At 36.9% G+C, this 20,963-nt stretch overlaps 2 protein-coding genes across 3 annotated transcripts; one reads left to right on the forward strand and one right to left on the reverse strand.

Moving 5' to 3' along the window:
- Positions 1–2,726: 2,726 nt before the first annotated feature.
- On the reverse strand, positions 2,727–17,233 carry arel1 (apoptosis resistant E3 ubiquitin protein ligase 1). Of its 2 annotated transcripts, none has more exons than XM_066694034.1 (22): positions 17,190–17,233; positions 15,298–15,661; positions 14,753–14,921; positions 13,527–13,747; positions 12,849–12,920; positions 12,331–12,557; positions 11,973–12,210; positions 11,703–11,872; positions 11,166–11,346; positions 10,569–10,813; positions 9,586–9,663; positions 8,868–9,009; positions 8,531–8,652; positions 8,126–8,201; positions 7,933–8,042; positions 7,538–7,717; positions 7,166–7,291; positions 6,611–6,740; positions 6,357–6,415; positions 6,047–6,136; positions 4,926–5,101; positions 2,727–4,651 (listed from the first exon to the last, which is right to left on the reverse strand). In XM_066694034.1, the coding sequence occupies exons 2-22, from the start codon at positions 15,443–15,445 to the stop codon at positions 4,549–4,551; spliced, it is 3,063 nt and encodes a 1,020-aa protein (XP_066550131.1). In that variant the 5' UTR covers positions 15,446–15,661; positions 17,190–17,233; the 3' UTR covers positions 2,727–4,548. The 2 variants fall into 2 exon arrangements, with proteins under 2 accessions (XP_066550131.1, XP_066550130.1); XM_066694033.1 differs by having other exon boundaries at positions 17,175–17,210.
- A 14-nt stretch (positions 17,234–17,247) lies between these two features.
- Positions 17,248–20,347, forward strand: fcf1 (FCF1 rRNA-processing protein). The gene is made up of 8 exons (XM_066694035.1): positions 17,248–17,336; positions 17,555–17,622; positions 17,909–17,980; positions 18,356–18,504; positions 18,648–18,720; positions 19,106–19,193; positions 19,412–19,506; positions 19,885–20,347. The coding sequence occupies exons 1-8, from the start codon at positions 17,334–17,336 to the stop codon at positions 19,931–19,933; spliced, it is 597 nt and encodes a 198-aa protein (XP_066550132.1). The 5' UTR covers positions 17,248–17,333; the 3' UTR covers positions 19,934–20,347.
- The last annotated feature ends 616 nt before the right edge of the window (positions 20,348–20,963 follow it).

Consider the following 20,963-nt stretch of genomic DNA (forward strand, 5'->3'; position numbering starts at 1 on the left):
AACTCTTTCATCACATAATTTAAAAAAAGTCTAATCCAAAAATAGGTATTACGTGATATGTGATAAGTGAGGTTATATGAAAATCAGTTAAAATAAAAACAAACATTTTCCATACAATGCAAAGCAATGAATGTTGGGAAAGTGCTGTTGCTGGATACTTTTGCTTGTGAAGGCCTCAGACATCCTACTGCTTTATGTTCACATTATTTTCAGGCCTTCTGAATTGACTGGATTATTTTCCATAATGAAATATCAGAGTTTAATTTCAGTTAAAGAAGGAAGGTCAAATGGTTTTGATTAGTTCAATCCAACACTTACACACAGAATGCAAGTTATATCAATTGTAGTGTAACAAAGACCGTCCCCAAGGCAACAACCCCCAAATAACCCCATGTCCCTCTGGAAGCATTATAGTAATCACCCTCAGCTGGCTTCTAGGCCCAATTAATAATTAAAAACTCTCCAAACAGTGAAACAATGAAAATCTGATCTATATCTCCAGTTCACTGACTAGACACATGTCAGGTCTATGCACTTTCCACAGCTGTTAGTTATTTGTAGATCTAAATTGGTATGAATACATTACCAAGGTGTGCCAAGTTATCAGCAACAGGAACCTGACCGTACACCAATAACTGTCCAAACGTCTATAGCCTAGACAGCTTGGCAGGGCTTTGATTATGTAGCAACATTTTTTCAGTCAAAACAGTGGAGATATGATTTTATATTTATTTACTTTGAAAGCATGGGAGATTTTAAGCATGCTCTATAGATTCCTTATTCAAGGAGTAGAATTTATAAATATTTGCATAATGTTTTGATCTTACAGAAGAACTTCATGGAGCTACCTGAAGCAATCAACAGATAAAAGCAGCTCCCTGAGGTATAATGCAGAAAGAGATATTAAATATAGTAAATAGTAAATATTAAAGACTCCTCAGGAAAAATCTCCAAGTTGGCTTGATTATACGGCTTACAATAACTTACAAACTAGGCATTACCAAATCATTTATTTAACTTTATTTATCCCATAAACAACAGAGGAGGAGATTTATGCCATCAAAACATTTTAACAGTGCATAAAATTCAGACATTCGTTTCTGATGGCTGATCGTATCATATTTTACAAATCATTACAAAACAAAAAAAAGTCACAACTTGCAGCAATAGGCAACTATTTCACAATATTTACAAGAGTTCAAATTCCACTTCCTTCACCACTGTCTTAAATGGGAACTTTCCAGAACTCGGCACCAAACTCACCTGTCCGAGAGCCTACTTCTCTAGCATAGACAGCACAGTCTTTTCAGGACATCAGAAGACCACACAGCCAAAGGGTCTTCTGCAAGAATCTGCGGAATTCAGCGCTAAGTTCTAGAACACCTCCCACACTTCCTGTGATATGAACATTTTACTCAGAGAAAGAGATCCATGGCAAAAGAGTGCATTGCTATTGTTGCAGCATACGGTTTGTTGGTGAACTACATTCAACCACCCACTCCCCCCAATCCACCCCACCCAGGTTTTTTTCTATGCTCTTGCACATGTGCTTTACAAAATGCTGTATACAGGATGAATGCTAGAAACAGATGCATTTTTATCATATAAAGCCAACTACCTGACTGAAGGATAATATTTCCATTCTAAGTGATCAGACACCTTACCAGAAGGCATCGAGATAAAACGTCACCCAAAACCACAATTAACCTGTAATCACTTATCTAAAAACTTCACCCCATATCTCCTTATTATATATATATTTTGATTAGATATTATGATTTGTTTAAATTGGAAAAACTTAAACATTACAAGCAGTGTACTTTGTTTAATCTTTCTTCTAAATCATAGCAAAACTCTTCATATCTGACTGCTTATGAAGTATGCCTGCCTGCACCACATTAAGTGAAATAATGCACCAGTAATCACACAGATTTCCTCTGCATTTACCTGCACACTCACGCCTAAAACAATTATTTTCAAGCCTGTTAACAAATACATTTTGTGATTTTAATGCTCTCAATTAAAAAAAATATCAATAGCTGCAATTTTGAACACAAGGGCATGAAGAATAGCGTGCAGTATAAGTGAGGTATATAAGAGAAATGTGCTTTCGGAAGATCACAAAACTATTAATCTCCTAGCAGCTGTGTCCAAGTTATCTTCTTGTTCCCAACACTGTGGAAGCAATTTCTGAATGACACGCACAGTCAGACGTTTGTTTAACACATCATACTCGAGTTTTGTTCTGTGATGCATTTGCATATGTTAGCCTACATGGGGAAAGTACAGAAATCTGTATTTAAGCCTTAAAACATTTTAATGCCAGAGGTAATTCCATACGAATTCAGTCTTAATTTAAAGTTTAACCTACATCTAGGTTCTCAGTAAGCTAAATTAATTAAATAAGGTGACAATAATTCACAGTTTTTGGAAGAAAGAAAACAAATATGAGATGCATGCATAGATGTCAACATGATAAATGTAATGAAAACTGTTTTTACAAGGACATGAACAGCATACATAACCTTCTGAATGTTTTTCATTGAATTAAGTATATAAGAAATTACATTTTTTTTTATTGTGTATATATATATATATCTATATATATATCTATATATATATATATCTATATATCTATATATATATATATATATATATATATATATATATATATATATATATATATATATATATATATATATATATATATATATATATATATATATATATATATATATATATATAGCTTTTTTACATGCTGCATCAAATTAATATTTTACTCCTGGCAATTTCCTGAAAATAAATATAAATTAAAAATCTTAAAAATAAAGATTTAAAAAAAAAATCTGAAAATCTTTTAACCCTTTGCATCCTGACATGTGGTCTAACCATTAAACAAAATGTCAATGGCCATTTCTAACTGTCTTTCCCTGGATTTACTCACAGAATACACCACTTATACTGATACAGTACATTATCATTTTGATCATTTTTATTTGCACGTTTTAATCCACATATTATTCTCTCAATAAAGAAACGCTACCACATATTCCCTGATGTTCCTTAAGTCACCTTAAAATAGTGTGTCAGTACGACGACAAATACACACACATCCAAATCACTGGGAGGAACGCACCAAAGAAGAGGTGCATTATTTTGGTAGAAAGAAAAACGGTTCTACCAAAATAAGTTATGTTTAGCTTTCCTCACTTCTAATACCTTATATAAATGGATCGACTGATGTAATCATATAGAGGTCTGGAATGCTTCTGTTTTCCAGTTTTAGAGAATTTATTGTTATTGTATTTTTCCAATTTCCATTTTGGTGCACCTGCCAGTTAAGGATGTTAACAGACCTAGCAACAGTAAGGCACAGCTGAAACATCTTTGTTAACGGTCCTCCTTGCAGCTCCACGAGCACAACCGATTCCTCTGAGGAACTGTCCTGAGCCTGTATCCTGTGCCAACCCACTGCGAAAATAGGTATGCAGTCCGCTGAAACTGTAGGCAAATCTCCCTTGTGGTGCGAGCCCGAACTCTACCCAGACAGAAAGAAGTTTATCCCTTAATGACGAGTTATCCCTAAAAATTTTAAATGTATATCATTACTACCATGTAACACTGTAGCTAGGACGCAAAGGGCTAAAATAAGGCAAATTTAAAAATAAATAACTTCCAGTTCAAATGCAATGAAGCCCTAAAAACTGAGCTCATCTTTGTAAATTGGCATCCCTTCCATGGAAATTTGATTAGTATTTTTAAGTTAACGTACCATTTACAAGGAGGTGTGTTAACCATGCTTTCCAATTTCTTCTAAAGATCATTAAAGTTTAATAAATATTCAAACGGATTGTTTTTTTGATTTATGAAAAATGACTCCCTTCCCCATCTTTTCCTAAAAACAAAAGCAGTCTTGTTTCACTTAGGGTCATGACTTGGCTAAGAGATAATAAATAATACACACACCAAAAAAATCCAAGAAAAGAAATGGACTGAAACTGAAATACACCCAGCTTCTTTTCCTTTAGGTACAAATTAAAAGAAGTGATCCTAAGAGTCATCAAATATATATCTTGATAAATTACAGAAATATCTTTCTCCTTCCCTGATATTTTTTTGCAATTAAGGCTAAAGTGTTATTAGTATACAGTATATTTTGACTTCATGTAGGTTGCTACGTATTTTTCCTTTTGCCCAACACTTCTTGAAGCATACATAGTTTAATGTGTTGCAGTTCAACATTAAAAAGCTCACAAGTCTTTAACTTTATCTCTAATCTCTCCCTTATGTCTACGGTATATAAAACTAAGCATTTCTAGCATCTAGAATAAAAATCCACTATACCATATTTTCACCCATTCGTTTTCTGTTTCTTTACAAAAAAAAAAATATATATATATTAATTTACATAGTGCCTGCATACACCTGAAATACCAAAGCATTCGAAGATGGTACTTTTCAGTCGACGGATTCTGTGAATTGTTTTGATCGCCCTGTGCTTCCTGTTCTGTACCTCCACCCCGCTGCTCCTCCCGTAAGCATGGAGACTCACAGCATGCCAAACCCTTCGCTGCCTTCACTGATGGCCAGCTTCAACATCTTGTGCAGTTCGTCGTAGGAGTCGTAGTAGGGCAGGCACAACTGGTTAAAACTGAGGAGATTTCAAAATGCGTTTTAAAGCATGTACTGTATAAGGTACAGTTTGAATACTCTTTTCAGTCCGAGTATTTAATCTTGCCAAATCCTATTTGGAAAAACATTAGTTCTGGAAATTGCACTTTGTTTTATTATTCTTCTTATTCTTAGTGAGTGGTACATGACTTTCCATTATACTGTTGTAAAGGGCTTGTCAACCACTAAGTAGCTATCAACGAGTACATATTGTTATTTGCGTAACTTATGGTACAGCAAAAAAACGAACTCACCACGTGTGTGCGGTAGGCAGTGTGCTGTGCGTTGGAGCAGCGATGATTTGGAAGGAAGGGCACAGTGTATTGAAGCCTCCTGGGGGAAGCTGAGAGGAGCCAGTGGTGAACTGCAGCAAACGGGCCAGTTCTTCTTGGGTGAAGCTGGACACAACAGCCCAGAACCACTTCATGACCTGAAGAACAGGAGACACAATTAGGAACACATACAGTACCTTGCAAAAGTGTAGAGACCCTTCCTATGGCGTCTCATTTTGTATAATTACAACATGATACATACACAAGCGTGAATGCTAATACTGAAGACTTAAGTGTAAGAAAAGTTACAGTACATGTCAGCAAAAACTTAACTTAAAATTTGATTTCATAACCATTCAGACCCCTCAACTCAATATTTGGTGGCAGCACCTTTGGCAGCAGTTACAACTGCAATTATTTTTGGGTAAGTCTCTACCAACTTTGTATACTGGCTTTTTTCCCCCATTTTTCTTGGCAGAGTTGCTCAAGCTCATCAAGCACTGGTTGCCAGCAGTTTTCAAGTCTTTCCACAGGTCCTGCAGAGAATTCAAGTCAGGACCTTGACTGGGCCACTCTTTCTAATTCTTTAGCCACTCCAGTGTAGCTTTGGATCATTGTACTGCTCAAAGATTAAGTTTAGCCCATTTTAAATCTTTAGCAGATTGAAACAAGTTTTCCTCTGGTATTTGTCTATACTTTGCTCCATCCATTTTTCACTCAATCCTAACAAGCTTTCCAGTCCCTGTCGAAGAGAAGCATCCACAAAGCATGATGCTGCACCACCAGGCTTCACTGTAGGGATGGTGGTGACTGGGAGATGTGCTTTTTTGGGCACCAAATGTAATGCTTGTTATTTAGACGAAAAGTTCCCAAGCAACAATGAAAACTGTGAGTGGGGCCGAAAACTTCTGCAATGCACTGTATGTATATGAAACTTGGTTATTCGGTTTGTTCTTTTGACTTTACTTAGAACCAATGTAGAAATTTCACACACCACGGTGATCATACGAGAGAAATCCTGCGGGGGAAAGAAATTTCAATGAACTAAACAAAAACCTAAAAACAAAGACCAACTGATGAAACTACTATCTTAAGTTACCTACCTTCTCTCTAAAGTGCCAAGACCCCCCAACGATGACTGCATGGGCTTTGAAGTCCATGACGTTGATATCGCCAGTACCACACATCAGTAGCTGCAAATGACAATGACCACGAGAAGCATTGGCATTCACAAAGAAACTCAATTGAATTAAATACAAAGAAAGCTGAAATGAAAATCAGTAGAAAATGCTAAAAATATCTACATATTCTAATAGAGCTGCTTAGCAACAAAAAGCAGACATAGGAAACAGAAACGAACAAACAAACAGCAACACACACTAGGACAATCTCAGGATTAAGAACCGCACATACCTCCAACTCATTCTCATCAAATATGGCCAAGAGGTTCTCTGGAACTAGTTCATTCAAACCTAAAGCAGAGAAGTTAAAATCAAGAATCTCAAATTATTACAACGGGATACCCACCTTCTCTTAACTTTAAAGCTATGCCTCGCCACCTCCCACAATGACGACAATGACATTTATTCTGAAGGGGCACTTGATTTTAAAATGATTGCAAAGACAGTCATGTGAAATAACACTTTAAATAAGAACCCAGTCCTTACCCTTGAGAAAATGCTCTACCTCCTCTCTAACTTGATTGGCCAACCTATACTGTGCCAGGAGATTCAGATAGTGCATCTTGTTTTCATTGGTCACTGCAATCTGGGCTCCACCAGAGATGAGCTCTATAACCTGTCCGCAAAGAGAAAAGGACACTGCATTGAATAAACTGTACTTGGCTTTCAAAAGAGCACAACCCACAAGCACTATTACAGATATATTTTATTATATAAACCGACCTACCCACAAAATTAAGATTATAGAGTTGCAGTGCCCAGTATACTTTGACCTCCGTTAAGGTTAGGATAGCGTTTCTAAACTCTATTGGGTGTGGGTTTGTGTTGGCATTCAGGCTGTTGTTAGGGCGCAAAATGATAAACGATTGATTTAATCAGTTTGGCACTGCAATGCTGTATCACAGTTAAGAATAAACAATATTTTGGCATTAGGCTAAAATTGAATACTTCGGTGATTTAGAAAAACAAAATCACCAACAACAAAAGTAAAATTTGGCATATAAATGAGTATAATAAATGCAGCCGTTCAAACGAACCTACCTTCTCCAGTTGTCCTGCTTTGCTGTATTTCTCCTCAGCAAACACAAGATCCATGTCAGTGACATCGTTGTTTAGGATAAAGCACACTTTAGTCTTATAGAACTCCTGATCATCGGTTTCAAAGTACTGCAATACAAATAAAGGGAAAAATGAATACAATCATAAAGAATAAATACACACACAGAATTATGTACTACACTGCAAGTCATACATGAAACTCTATTAATAAATATGGTTTATTGCTAAAAGCATAACATTGCCTAAAAATGTAATACATTAACTGCAGAAAAACTAATAAATACATTCAATTACAATTATGTTCAATTCCTGTGTCTCTCTGAAAAAGACTGAATAGTTTACTGTGTTGCTCACCTTGTAGTTCATGCGCAGGCCTATGATCTGAGCCAGGAAGGAGCGTGTAAACCTGGCTCTCACCAGCTGTTTGTATGCCCCCCCCAAGGCCGACTCATACAAGCACTTCCCTACCACCCTGCCTGCAAACTCGTACACCTTGAGTCTCAGGTGAGGCGGTCGATCTGCATTAGGGTGAACCTGTAACCACAAAACACGGTGACACATACACATACAGTGTGCCATTTTTCAGAGAAGTATTTGAATTGATTCATAAAAAAATATTTAAAAATCCATATGATTTCTATGCACTTTAGACTTTAACAGTTGGGAAATAATCACACAAATGTAAAAAAAAATGAATAACACCTAAAACAGTAAGGGGTTGTCCTGAAAAGTAATACAAAAGCTTTTACCAGGCCCTGGTTGTTGTCACTGAAGCGTGTGAAGAGCTGGTTGGAGGTGTCAAACAGCGTTTTACAAATGAGTTCGAACCACTCCCTGCGAGGGCCACCCCAGTCCAGGGCTGAAAAAACAGAGACGTGTCAGATAAAAAGGTGTAACAGCCTGGGGAAGAGTTATGCATCCAAATACTGAAAAATAGCTCACCTTCCTCGTCCTGGAAAACCACCTCAAAGTTCTTACTCCAGTCAGACACCGAGAAGTTGCGAGTGGCTTTCAGAGACTGAGGAAGAAAAACAGACAATTCATGCAAATCAAGGGAGAAAAAACTAAAACAAGAGCCGCAAAGCAAACAGCAAGTTTTGTTTCCAGAAGTATGGTAAGGGGATTAGTGATTAAGTCTCCACTACAGTTTTGACCTAAAACACATCATATTTTCAAGTTTCAAACATTAATTCTGTCAAATTAAATACATAACGTAAGTGGAGTTCTTGAGAGAGATTAATTAAGTCTAATCAGGAGGTCTAAGTCAGACTCATCAAGATCATAGCAAACCCCTAAATGACTATACATTTCCTATTTAGAAAGTCAGAACATATGTTTCAATCTCACTGAATCTAGGATAGTGTGCCGGCTAATCTTCAAGCAGGTCTTTGTGCGAGGCCTTTTCGAGTGCAGGTGCCTGAGTTCCCGCTGAAAGAAGCTCACTTTGTCCTGGAATGTTTCTGAACCTCCTGTGTACAAACACACAGACAAACAAAAGGACATTAAACATTAATTAAGGTTCGAAAGAAGTACTATAATAACTTATAATGAATACCCAAGAAAACAGTGTTTCTCTTTAATATTTTTCACGTGGCCGTTTAGCTCCCATAGCGCATGCAGTTTGTCTGCACTAGGTGTTCCACTGTGGGATTATTAGATAGGTGTCACAGCAGACTGAACTCACCAATATTTTTGTGCAGGAAGCGGATAAACGTTGCAGCCATTATGTTCCGGTCTTTACAGCTCAATTCTACCGGTGGCTGTATCCCATCATCTACCACTAACGTCAAGTATTTGTGAATGGGGTCTGGACCATGGTATGAGAACTGTTAGGAAGAGAAGTCAAACATTAATTTCAGAGTGTCATCTACAGACTGAAAGCCATGTGTGAAAATAGTTGCATCATTAAAGCATCTCAGTTATGATTCATGTTGAAGTTTAATATGGCTCATGCATGCTGCTATGGCATAATATTTGTATTATGAGACAACTAAAACAGATACAAACATGTGCCTTAAACATACTTTAATTTACAGTCTTCAGGTTATTTCTATTCTTTCAAGGGACAATTGAAGATTTTAATTAGAAGAGGAAGTATTTTTAGTAAAGCTTGACAAAAAACAGATCGTTAGGGCACTGGAAAGTACACAGCCTTTGGCCTGGTCCAGCTCAGGTCACAAAAATAATGAGATGGTGGTCTCTATCAAGCTTTCAGTTCCACTGTGTTCAAATCAGGCGCCTCTTGAGGCACAAGATAGTCCCTGTCCAGACCCCTGAGCAGGGCAGTGGTTGGGCATACTGCTGTTGACCAAGCACCAGAGACACTTCCATTTAATTGTTAATAGCGGTTATTCCATCTGTAGCAGAAACTGTTGCAACGTCTGCTGTCCTTACACACCTACCTTTGTTCCTGGGCATACCCTGAAGGTAAAAAGGCGCCATGGAATGATTTTCAGGTAAAACTCCTTCACAGAGAGTTGCTTAAAATGAACAATAACAACAATGTTAACAGAATGTACAGCTTCACGGACACATCAAGCCTTTCCTTTAAAAACATACATTTCTTCCAGTTTCTCGTGTTGCTCGAGAAGCATAACAGTAAAATATAGCCACACTCATATGAGACCTCTAGTGCGAACTACACATGTAAGAGTTTAAAGTCCAGCTGCCACATTCCCTCTATTTATAGTTATAAAGAAGTTACATTTATAATGTGAAATGTCTTTTGCCAATTCTTCTTAAATCCAATTTGTTTTTTAACATAACTATAGATTTAAGATAAAAACAGGGCTTTTTAAAATGCATTTAAGCAAGAATATTGACAGCAACCTGGTAGCCTGTAGCTACAATAAATGTTGGCTGGTCAGTCAAAGCCCAGGTTCCCACCTCATATTGTGTGAAGGGTTGACATCAAACAGGAGGACAGGGGACTATAAACAGAGAGACAGAGAGGGACATTCTGACAGAAACAAAACACACAAAAACCAAATAGTAGATTGTTTTAAATCCTGCCCCTTGGCCTGTTTTGTTTGTGTTCTGTTTTGGCTACAGCTTGCTAGTTGTTTTCACGCATATATTTATGTTCTGTTAAGCAGAATTGTTGGCCTGCTTTGTTGAATGTAGACATTTATCAGGGTCTGTTTTAACAATACAGGTTAGTCATTTTAATGATGGCTTTTAAATTCAGCCATAAGTCAGTGGTGAACTTGAAACTTTGAATGGATTGAATTTGACTGAAATGGTCCTGTCTCAATGTTAAAAGGGTAACAGCCACTGAAACCACATATATCCACCCGACTGATCATTAAAACAGACCTTGATGGGTTTTTTCCCCAGGAGTGCACCTCAAAACTATATCAATATGTGTTCACAACCAATAACCCACCTTTGGCGATATATAACAGTAGACCTTTTTTGGTTTCTTCACTTTCTCCTGCTGCCCCTCAGACGGGGAGTCTTCATCGTCCTCCTCGTTGGCAGTGGAGGGCCGCCTCTGCGGGGCCAGCAGCGAGGAGGCCGGCAGCTGCCACGAGGAGGGGGTGTAATTCCCTGCGTTATAGAGGTATGCCTCGAAGTAGATGCTAATCCCTGGGGTGGAGACATTCTTCTCTACAGAATTCTTCTCATTTTCTGGTAAACCGAAAGAGAGATTCAGAGAAGTGTTTATTTCTCTACATGGTTAAAGAAACACTACACATCTCCAATTTCAATAAATTTTTTCAGGCATGCACATTTTTTTTTTCTAACCAGTTTATGATCTTACACTAGGTAAGTTGCTTGGATGAGCTATGTTAAAGCGCTTAAGGATCTGGAGCTAACATTACTCTGGAGTCTCCTGAAAATGACTTCCATATAAACCTCCCCAACTCCTGCTTCAGTCTGTACCGAAATGCAGAGGAAGCAATTCCTGCAGAGTATCTCAAGCCTGCCTGATTACCTCCTTCAGCACTTCTTGGAAAAAACAAGTCATCTTTCCACTCACCACTTAGTACGATGATGTCAAACTCTCCATTGCTGATGGACTGATTTTGGTAGGAGATGCAAGCCCGAAAACATCCCTTCCTCCTGAGGGTCAGTCTCAGGAGAACCTGGCACTGCTCCTTGTTGGACGACACAGATTTGCTGTAATAATCTTCTGAGCTTTCTTCGTCTTGAGTGCCAAGCTATCGAGCGTAAGAAAACAGAATGGGTTACACAGAAGGTTCAAATAAACACGAGAGGCATTTTCAATTTAAAACAAAATAATCATAATTTAGTCCTCAGTTTCAGTGACCTCATAAAATGTTAAAAAATGTTTCACATGCTTACCAATAGGCACCTCTGCAGTGCAAGACAATGCTATTTTTATTTCCTACAAAACATGCAGAAAGTAATACAAAGTACCATCATTGTCAAGATTCATTACTGCCTGCGATATAAAAGCATGCTGCACAGATACACAGTCCTCATGGCAGCTATGCACACTAGTAGTATTAGTATGTAAAGACACGGGTAATACTATACTATAGGCCTTAGTTACCGCATGGATCTGCACATTGTAGTTATCTTCATCAACCAAGGAGATTGAATTACTGGTGGGGTTCCCGTACTCATCACGAGGCTCAATCTGCAACGTGTGCTGCTGCCCATTTGTCAACACCAAAGTGGAAAAGTGGTACGCAATCTTTGTTTTTGACGGTACGACAGTGCCTGAAAAAACATTATAATTTTGGTTTCAATTTTCATTCAATAAAATCTAAACATATTAAATGCACTTAAAATTAATTAAAACAAACCAAAAAATGAATACCTGGCTGAAAGATTTTGTAGTATGGACTATAGGCGACATTAAGCCCTCCGAGCTTGACTGTGATCTCGTAGCGCCCTGCTTTCCTGACGGTGAAGGCGACTTTGACCACATTGGAGTTGGGCTCTTGAAGAACCTCCTGGGTGACAGGAATATCCAGAGCCAGCTCGATATGGGAGATGTGCACTCGCAACCCCACCGGTCTGCTCGCTGGGAACGGCTGGCCATTTTTATAGAACAACTGCAGTGGAGATAGTGGGCATGAAATTGATGTGATTTCTCTATTGCAAAGATAATGAGACAAAAAGCTTGCAATACAAAGAAAGTCTAATGGAACAGAAGGGTAGAGGAGGGACCGTACTTGTACTCTGAAGGTCATAGTGTGTCCGACTTCCTGTGGGTCTTTCCAGTCCCAGGCAACCTTGCATGACCTCGGATCGAGGTAGTTGCCCCGGACGTAATCATAAATGCTGCGTTCTCCTCTCCTGCCGCGGTCTTCATTCTGAAGGAAACTAACAACTCTGGCCGCAAGTTCGCACAGGAACTTGATGGTGAAGACAAACGCTATGATGGAAACAGTAATTCCACCTGAGGGGGAAAAAAAAACAGCCATCAGCATAGTTTATTGTGATATGAAAATATTAGGGTATGTTGTTTGTTTGTTTGAAATGGTCAATTCAGACTGTGCAAAGGCATAATAGTTTTCAATCTCAATTTTAGGATTACATACCATGTTTATAACTATTTTAGAGTTGCTTTTTGGGCTAGTTTGTTTTTTCATTACTCCATGAAATGATTCAAGAACCAAGAGCAACTAATTTTGTGGCAGCTGATGACTGAACCTAACATCTAATCCTGGCTAACATGCTGACAACTCACCAATCACGTAAAACATGAGGTCCCTTATCAGAAAACACAGTGCAACAGTACAGCCAAAAATCAGAGCTCCAGCTGGAAAAGAAAAGAACAAGGTAGAATGTTTCTGGAGTTCCAAAGAGACTGCAAAAACTGGATCAGTCAACTATAAAGGAAGAAATTAATCTATTAATTTAATTACATTATTAGGTTCTACTATAAAGGCTAAGATTTTGCATTTGTTTCGTTTTTCTATAATTCATTGAGTACTTACAAGTATAATGTTCTGTTTTCTTTTCCCTTCAGTAAAAACACAGTGATGTATTTTAAAAGAAACACAAAGCAAACATGCAGTGATAAACCACTCCTAGACTGGACCTGAAAAACAGGATCTTTAAATAGAGTATATTAAGTAATGGAAGATTATAGTCAGTGGGAGAGTGCAGTGCTGCAGTAAAGAATAAGAATAATTTTCATTAAGAGGCATCAGACAAAGAAACATTTCTTGGAATTGTCTCAAAAAGACAGAATCGACTGTGGTATTTAAAGTGTTCCTGCTGTTTATGTAGCTACCATTAACTCAATCATCAAAATCCCATTACCTACAATGAAAGCTACATTCAACTTAATTATTTTAATGCACAGTAACAGCAAAAATATATAGGCTATATATAAAAACTTGAATTATCCTTGGAAACTTACCAATAGTCCACTTCTCATTCAAACGGCGCTCAGCCAGACTGTAGACCAGTCGTGTCTCGTAGTCTCGGTCCCGCCGCCCCCTAGAGGCCTGGAGGACCTTCACGCCTGTTGAAAGCTTGATGTAATCTTCGTAATAGTATCCCCAGGCAGCAAGCGAGAGCTGCAGCTGACTGTCAAACTGGGCTAAATCATCTAGACTCCGGCAACCCAAGGACTTCAGTCTTTACAAGAGAACAGCAGCAAAACAGACAAAGAAGTCCAACATTTAGAAAAAACAGTACTTGCAAACTTTTGAGACGCTATAAACATTACCTCTTTTTTTGAACATTAGTACCACAACTGCTTTTCCTGCAGTTAACACTTCTGCTTTGACACTGTGGGTTGACCTTTTAAAGAAGTGGATAATATCTCATCGCTCTCAATTTAAGAGAAGCACAGAGCCTTCTGTTGCCTGTCAGCAAGGCAGACCCCCCTTCCCTTCTTGTTGTAAAGACAAGATCTGGAAGTGGTACTGCTTGTCCTCTCTGATACTAGTTTCCTGCGAAGTCCTTCATTTGGTGACTAGGGTTTTATGCAGTCACTGTGGCACAGTGGTGTGAACTACATATTGAAGACAATTGGAATTAGTGTTTCTTTAAAATTGCTACCTCAGCACCATGCAGAACCATTTCATTTTAACCATAAAACTACTAGTTAGATCACATGACATCACCTAAATAAATTACCAGTCTGAGGACAGTTAAACAAAGTCAAGGAAAATCAATACATATCCTAGAGTTGGTATCACGGTACACTGGATGGCAATCTGAAATTATACATTTAGTTCTAGTGGAAATCATGGTCCATTTCTTATTAACCAAATGATGGTAGAGTAAAGCATTATAAATGTGTCAATACTGCCCTCTTGTGGATGGCAGAAAATGGAACACCAATGGGTAGAGGTCTTTATGTCCAGCAAAATATAATACATTACAGTGCAGTCAAGAAGTTTCGAACCCACGGAGTTTCAAAATCTTTAAGTTTCGAACTGCTTCAGAGAAATCAATGGCAAAACTCCACACAACACTGTGATATTCCAAACTGTACGGAAAGGTCAAAACATCATTGCTGTTTTAAAATGTTATTTCAGAAATTATAATAGTTCCACCAGCCACAAAACCATTTGGGAAAGAACCCTCCAGGTGTCTGTATATTGTGTACAGCCGATAAATAAAGAGCAGACTCACGTGTGGTAATAGTGCTCGAGACCCTGCGAGCAGAGCCACTCCTGAAAGGCAAAGTCACGGAGCAGCTGGACCCGGGACTCCGCGATCTCCTGCCAATGTTGAGTCTCCTGCAGAACTTCCTCCAGTCGTGACAACACACTCAAAGTCAGCTCCTCTAGGGACTGCACATCTGCAACCAAACACACAGCCACTTTAGTGCACGAGTGATCATTCAACATGAATGTTCGACTGCAGTCACAAAGCACCAAGGACACACATCTGACAGTAACAACCTGTGCATTGTAGGCTTGATTCAAAATGAGGGCACTCACTGACGATTTGATATTATGACGTTTATACATTTACATAAAGGTTTCTGTTTATACAGACTTTTTCTTTTTTTTATCTGCAAATTGCTTAAACAATTTTCAGTAAAACAAAAATTATGGAATTACAGGGAGAACACAGTTTATCTTTTTGAATGACTGAATTATTTACATCTATCTAGTAAAATAACTGAAAATGACAAAACATGGTGCTGAAACTCTCAATTAAACCATTCTAACCTTCAAATAAGTGTCTGTATTCGGAAAGTCGGTTCCCTTGGAGCCATTCTTCAATCTGATTTTCCTTTGCTTTCTTCCACCTGATTTCCCAAAAAAGAACCCACAACACCGAGCAAAAGGCAAAGGTCAGCAAGAAGCGCCGGTCCATCAGACCATCTTCGGCTCCAACTCCGATTTCTCTTGGTTTAAAGAACCGGACTGGACATTGCAATGCACAGTGTCGTAGCACAGTGTGTTCACTGGAACAGAACAATCCAGACCCTTCCAAAAGGTGTCTTTTCCTTAACAATCCACTACCACAAAAGGCAGCCCACAAAATGAGGGATACATTTAATCGCTGTATCAGCTGGGGTCTTCAAAAAACCTAAAACAACAATACAATATTATCTAGATCAATATATAGATTTATATAAACCTGTATATTTGACAATACATTTAAACATGTTTTATTAAAGTAATATATGTTTTGTAAGTCTCCCTGGATAAGGGCACCTGCTAAGAAATAAATAATAATAATAAATAAATACTATGCACACACACATACACAAAACAGATCAGAAAATGTTCATATAATTACCCCAAAGCCCAAAGAGTGAACTCTGCACAGAGCAAAACAACAATCTTAAAAAGGTTCATCTTATCATTTCAAAAATATTTCAAACACATAACTCGAAACATATCACTTTCTGGGCTGGGTAAACTAATGTCAGTGCAATTAACAAGGTGATACACAATGCCCTTATCTCATTTCTAATACATTCTTCATTAAATATCTGAACACTTCATTGTAATGTAGTACTTTAAATCTTAGGTATAGAGACAGCCTTAATGGCATCAATATTTATAGACAATACACAGAATGGGTGTTGGGTGTGTGAAGAGGATAGTTAATCTGGAATAATAAAACATTAATGTGTAACCAGGAGTACTATCCTAAAACACATCAATGGGGTAAAAATATTGTAGAAAATATGCATATACATAATAACAATTTTGGCTTCTATACATTAGCAATATTTTTTTTTTCATTGGAAATAGGTACATTTCAAAATATCACTGTCCTGGTCACAAAAGCAAAGTTTGTGGGGAATAATAGCCATTTTCTATACTTTTGAGGCACAAGCAATTAGGAAATCACACGTACTACCCATGAACCAATATATATATATATATATATATATACTATTATAATTATAATATTATAAATTAAACAAGAACAATAAACGCTTTCTAATAAATCATTACACAATAATGTAATAGACAATCTTGTTTACAAATATGCTGTACAAGTTTAATAATGCGTGTAACGGACGTATGAGTAGACAGTAAAGTAAGTGATGAACATATTATATATAATTAATTGACACCAACGAGAAATATAAAACGAGTATATCTGAAATCGAGATATAGAAGGAAAATAAATCTAGTTGGCATTGCCCCAGCGTGACTCTAACAGACTTCGAGACAGCTTTATACAATAAATGCTCATAACGGTCACACATATTTGTCTAGCTAATTTGGTCTCTGCTGTAAACAGTCCATTGTAGACTGCACTGCATTCCCACCAATTGACACCAGCCAACTGGACAGATTCATCCACAATGGCCTGTGACATGACGGATCACACACAGTGCAGTCATTACTCACATACACTTCAAAACAATTGTTCGCGATACATGCAACTAAGGTACTCCAGTCCTATATGACTTTCTGTCTGCCCTGCCTCTGCTTGTAAACATATGGTAACTTTACATTTTAATCAGAAGCACACACGTTGACTTAATGTTACATATAATGCTATTAGTTTAAACGTGAGACATGGTTTTTTTATGCAGTATTTTTATATTTCCAAAATCAACCACACACTCCATCCCTACCTTGACGATATTTACCTAGAAACCACCGGAAGAGACGCAGTGCAAGTAGGAAGCAAGACCGGGCGCACAATGATGACGCGTGTGTCTGGTCACTTGTTGATGACGTTTTGAGAGCCGGCGCGACACGAGGGTGCTAAAGGGGAAGGAAAGTTGTTTACCATGGTAAGTAATTAAATAATCTTTTATTATTAAATACAAATGTGGGGATTTGACTTAAATGTGACATTAACAGTGATATTTTCGAGCGATTGATGTTGGTGTTTAGGTAGACAAAGCTTTACGTACTTTTAATAAGCAATAAAAAGTATTTGATGGTTGAGTGTTGAACCGCAGCGATTCTGACTGCTTTTTAAGATGGCCTTTATTTATTTATTTTTAAGGGGAAGCAGAAGAAAACGAAGAAGTATGCGACGATGAAAAGGATGATTAGTTTAAAGGATCAAAGGCTGTAAGTTTGTATTTAAAGGGTTATATAATTATATAGCCGTGTGAGTATGCTGTCTGCTTAGGTTAAACTTCTACGTTGTACAATTACTTCTCACAGTATTGTCTAATTACTGAGAACACTGACTTAATCTTAACGTCTTTGATGGGTCCAGATGGGAATGAGATTTTGGTAGCAATGTATCTGTATATTAAATATATTTGTGCATTCCCAACGCTATAATTAACTGATCCCATCTTTTTTTTTTTCTGACCAGTCCTGATTAATATATGTATACTTTATTTTTTAGAAATGAGAAAGATCGAGCCAAAGTAAAGGAGAAAAAGAAAGAAGATCCCTCTGCAATAAAGGAAAGAGAAGTGTGAGTAAAGCTCTAAATTATTATTGAAAGTAGACTGGAACTAGACACTGGTTTGTAACATTTCTCTAGGGTTCTGTGATTTTATTAAAGTTATTAAATTCAGTCCCAAATCATTAATCATCATTATCAAACAGTGTATAATGTTTAACTACACATATACATATATATGTGTGTGTGTGTATGTAATATATATATATATATATATATATATATATATAAACACAACATATATGTTTGCTCTATGAAACTAAAGTTAGCACACTTTCACATCAAGTGATTGAGAGCTGCCTGCAATACACTCCTCAATAATCAAAGTTAAGTACTTCAGGATAATTATAACTGCTGGATTTTCATTGTTTCTGTTTATATTTACAGTCCCAAGTATCCTTCCTGCCTGTTCTTTCAATACAACACACAGCTGGGTCCTCCTTACCACATCCTGGTGGACACTAACTTCATAAACTTCTCCATTAAAGCCAAACTTGACATTGTGCAATCCATGATGGACTGTTTGTATGCGAAATGTAAGTTTCTTGACTAAAACAACTCTTTTAACAAATTGTACATTGGTACATGTGTACACCGAAACACAAGCAGGGTCATATACCATTTTAATTCACATAATGTTTTGTAATTTTTCACTTTTTCTATGTGATTTTTTTTGTAGGCATTCCTTGCATTACAGACTGTGTGATGGCTGAGATTGAAAAACTGGGACAGAAATTCAGGGTTGCCCTCAGGTAAAGTATCCATGCTTTATTATGGATCATTCATTGTTGACATTAGTCTTTAATGCTCCACAAGTGTATGGATCTTTTTGTTTTGTATTGTTTCATTAATCAATCTTTTATATGCATTTAATTTACATTTTACAATCTGTGTAATTGTGTGCTATTAAACCTTCTTAATGCAATGTGCAAAAACTTAAGGCTAGTGTTATGTAATGTAACAGTTTGTATTATTGTAAAGCTTAGGGCTGGGGTTAAGGTAAGGTGAATGATCAAGGCTGGAGTTGCAGTACAAGTAAAGGCTATAATGTAAAGTTAAATCAACATGTTTCTCAGTAGTTATAATGCATCATTTATTAAAGCTGCAAGAAGCTCAAACCCATCTGTCACTCTACAGGATAGCCAAAGATGCTCGATTTGAGCGGTTGCCGTGCACACACAAAGGGACTTACGCTGATGATTGCTTAGTCCAGAGGGTTACACAGGTAACGTGGGACTATTTCTCGGTTTCTGTTTGTGAGTTTTGTTCAGCTTATTTTGGTACACTACTTAACTTGATGTGATCTTTCTCAACGTCAAGCTTACTGCGTGAGTAATGAATACAGCTGTATTATTGCATATGCTTCATATTGGTTGTTTTCTGATTATTAATACTAAAATTGGTGTCTGTTAAAATGAATTATGTTTAATTTATTTCCAACAGCACAAATGTTATATTGTGGCCACAGTGGACAGAGAGTTGAAGAGAAGAATTAGGAAAATTCCAGGAGTACCTATCATGTATATTTCCAACCACAGGTGAGTTTACTCTGCAATGAAGGGAATTGTGTTGGTTTGTTGGTAGTATGATGTGCGCTAACCCATTTCTGCACATTAAATTATTTCAAAAATGTTTATCCAATAATATATTGAAAAGAGATGTTATCAAGTTGTTTTAACTGCTTTCTCTGTTAATTAAATCTGATTTTATTCTCCAAAGCTTTTAGTTCTAATAATTTCCAAGGCAAAACAAACTTTTACTGCAGACCACCATTATTGTTCCATGAAATCGCTGATTCTGAAATCGCTGAAAATGGCTGAGCAATTTTATAGTGCCAGTCTACAACAATACTGCAGTTGAAGTTAGGAAACTGTAATGTGATTTTTCTTTTAAATAAGTGTTTTGTTTTGTCACAGGTACAATATTGAAAGAATGCCAGATGACTACGGTGCTCCAAGACTGTAACCATCCCTCTTTCAACTTTGAGTATAAACAGATCCTCCCTTTGGCATAAATCTGCCTTGTTTGTACATTCCTGCAGAAGGACAAGTGTTGGAGTGTTTACTACTACAGAATGAAATACAATGATCCTATATTGAATTGCAAAGGGAATTAACTTTATATCAAATTGGCTTCAATCTTTTGATCAAATTTTGCTGGCCCCAGGTTTAGAGTATAACCGGAAAGTGTAAGGGTGCTGTATGAATTTGATTGTAATAAAGCATACAATGAAAAAAGACAACATATTGATTGTTTTGGTTGTATACATACACGTATATATGCTCAGTTTTTTTTCTTCATTTCTGTAAAAGGTTATTTAATCTGTTGCTACACATTTGGATCTCCAGTTTTACCATTTAATAAAGAAAAATGTAACTATTTTGTGCTGGATTTGTTTTTATTTTTTACATGCAGTTTCCTCAATATTACAATGCTATTTTTTGAATATCTATAATGATTGAAGTACATTTTATTTTAGACCCATTTAAAAAATTATGCAGATGTGTAATGCCTTATTCACAGGCACTTGTATGCAGCCAATGTTGCTGTCTATTAAAAGATAATCAAATTATCAAACTGTAAGCAAAGTTAAAATAAACTTTTGCCCTTGTCAAATAAATAGGCACTTTGTTTTATCGGGTATGATAGACACAGAAGCATATGAGAAGTTTCCTTATACTTTTATTATATTTTGTAGCTTTTGGGGCAACTGAAAGGTTTGCAATATGGTATAATTAAATCAAAAGAACCTGCTACTGAAATAAAATGAAAAAAGTAGTGTCTGCTACAAGCAAACTCTTAACAATTTTATTTAAAATGTATGATTGACATGTTGACCTTATTCAATGCAAGACAAGGTATTGTTATTAAGAGACCATATGCGAAATAAATAACTTTCCCTACATCAAAACACGTGTTGCTACGTCACTTTTTCTTTTTCTAGTGATCCTAGATACAAAAAAAACACTGCTTTTATTTTGTTTCAAATTATTAA

This window comes from Amia ocellicauda, chromosome 21 (assembly GCF_036373705.1).
Source record: "Amia ocellicauda isolate fAmiCal2 chromosome 21, fAmiCal2.hap1, whole genome shotgun sequence".
Taxonomy (NCBI): domain Eukaryota; kingdom Metazoa; phylum Chordata; class Actinopteri; order Amiiformes; family Amiidae; genus Amia; species Amia ocellicauda.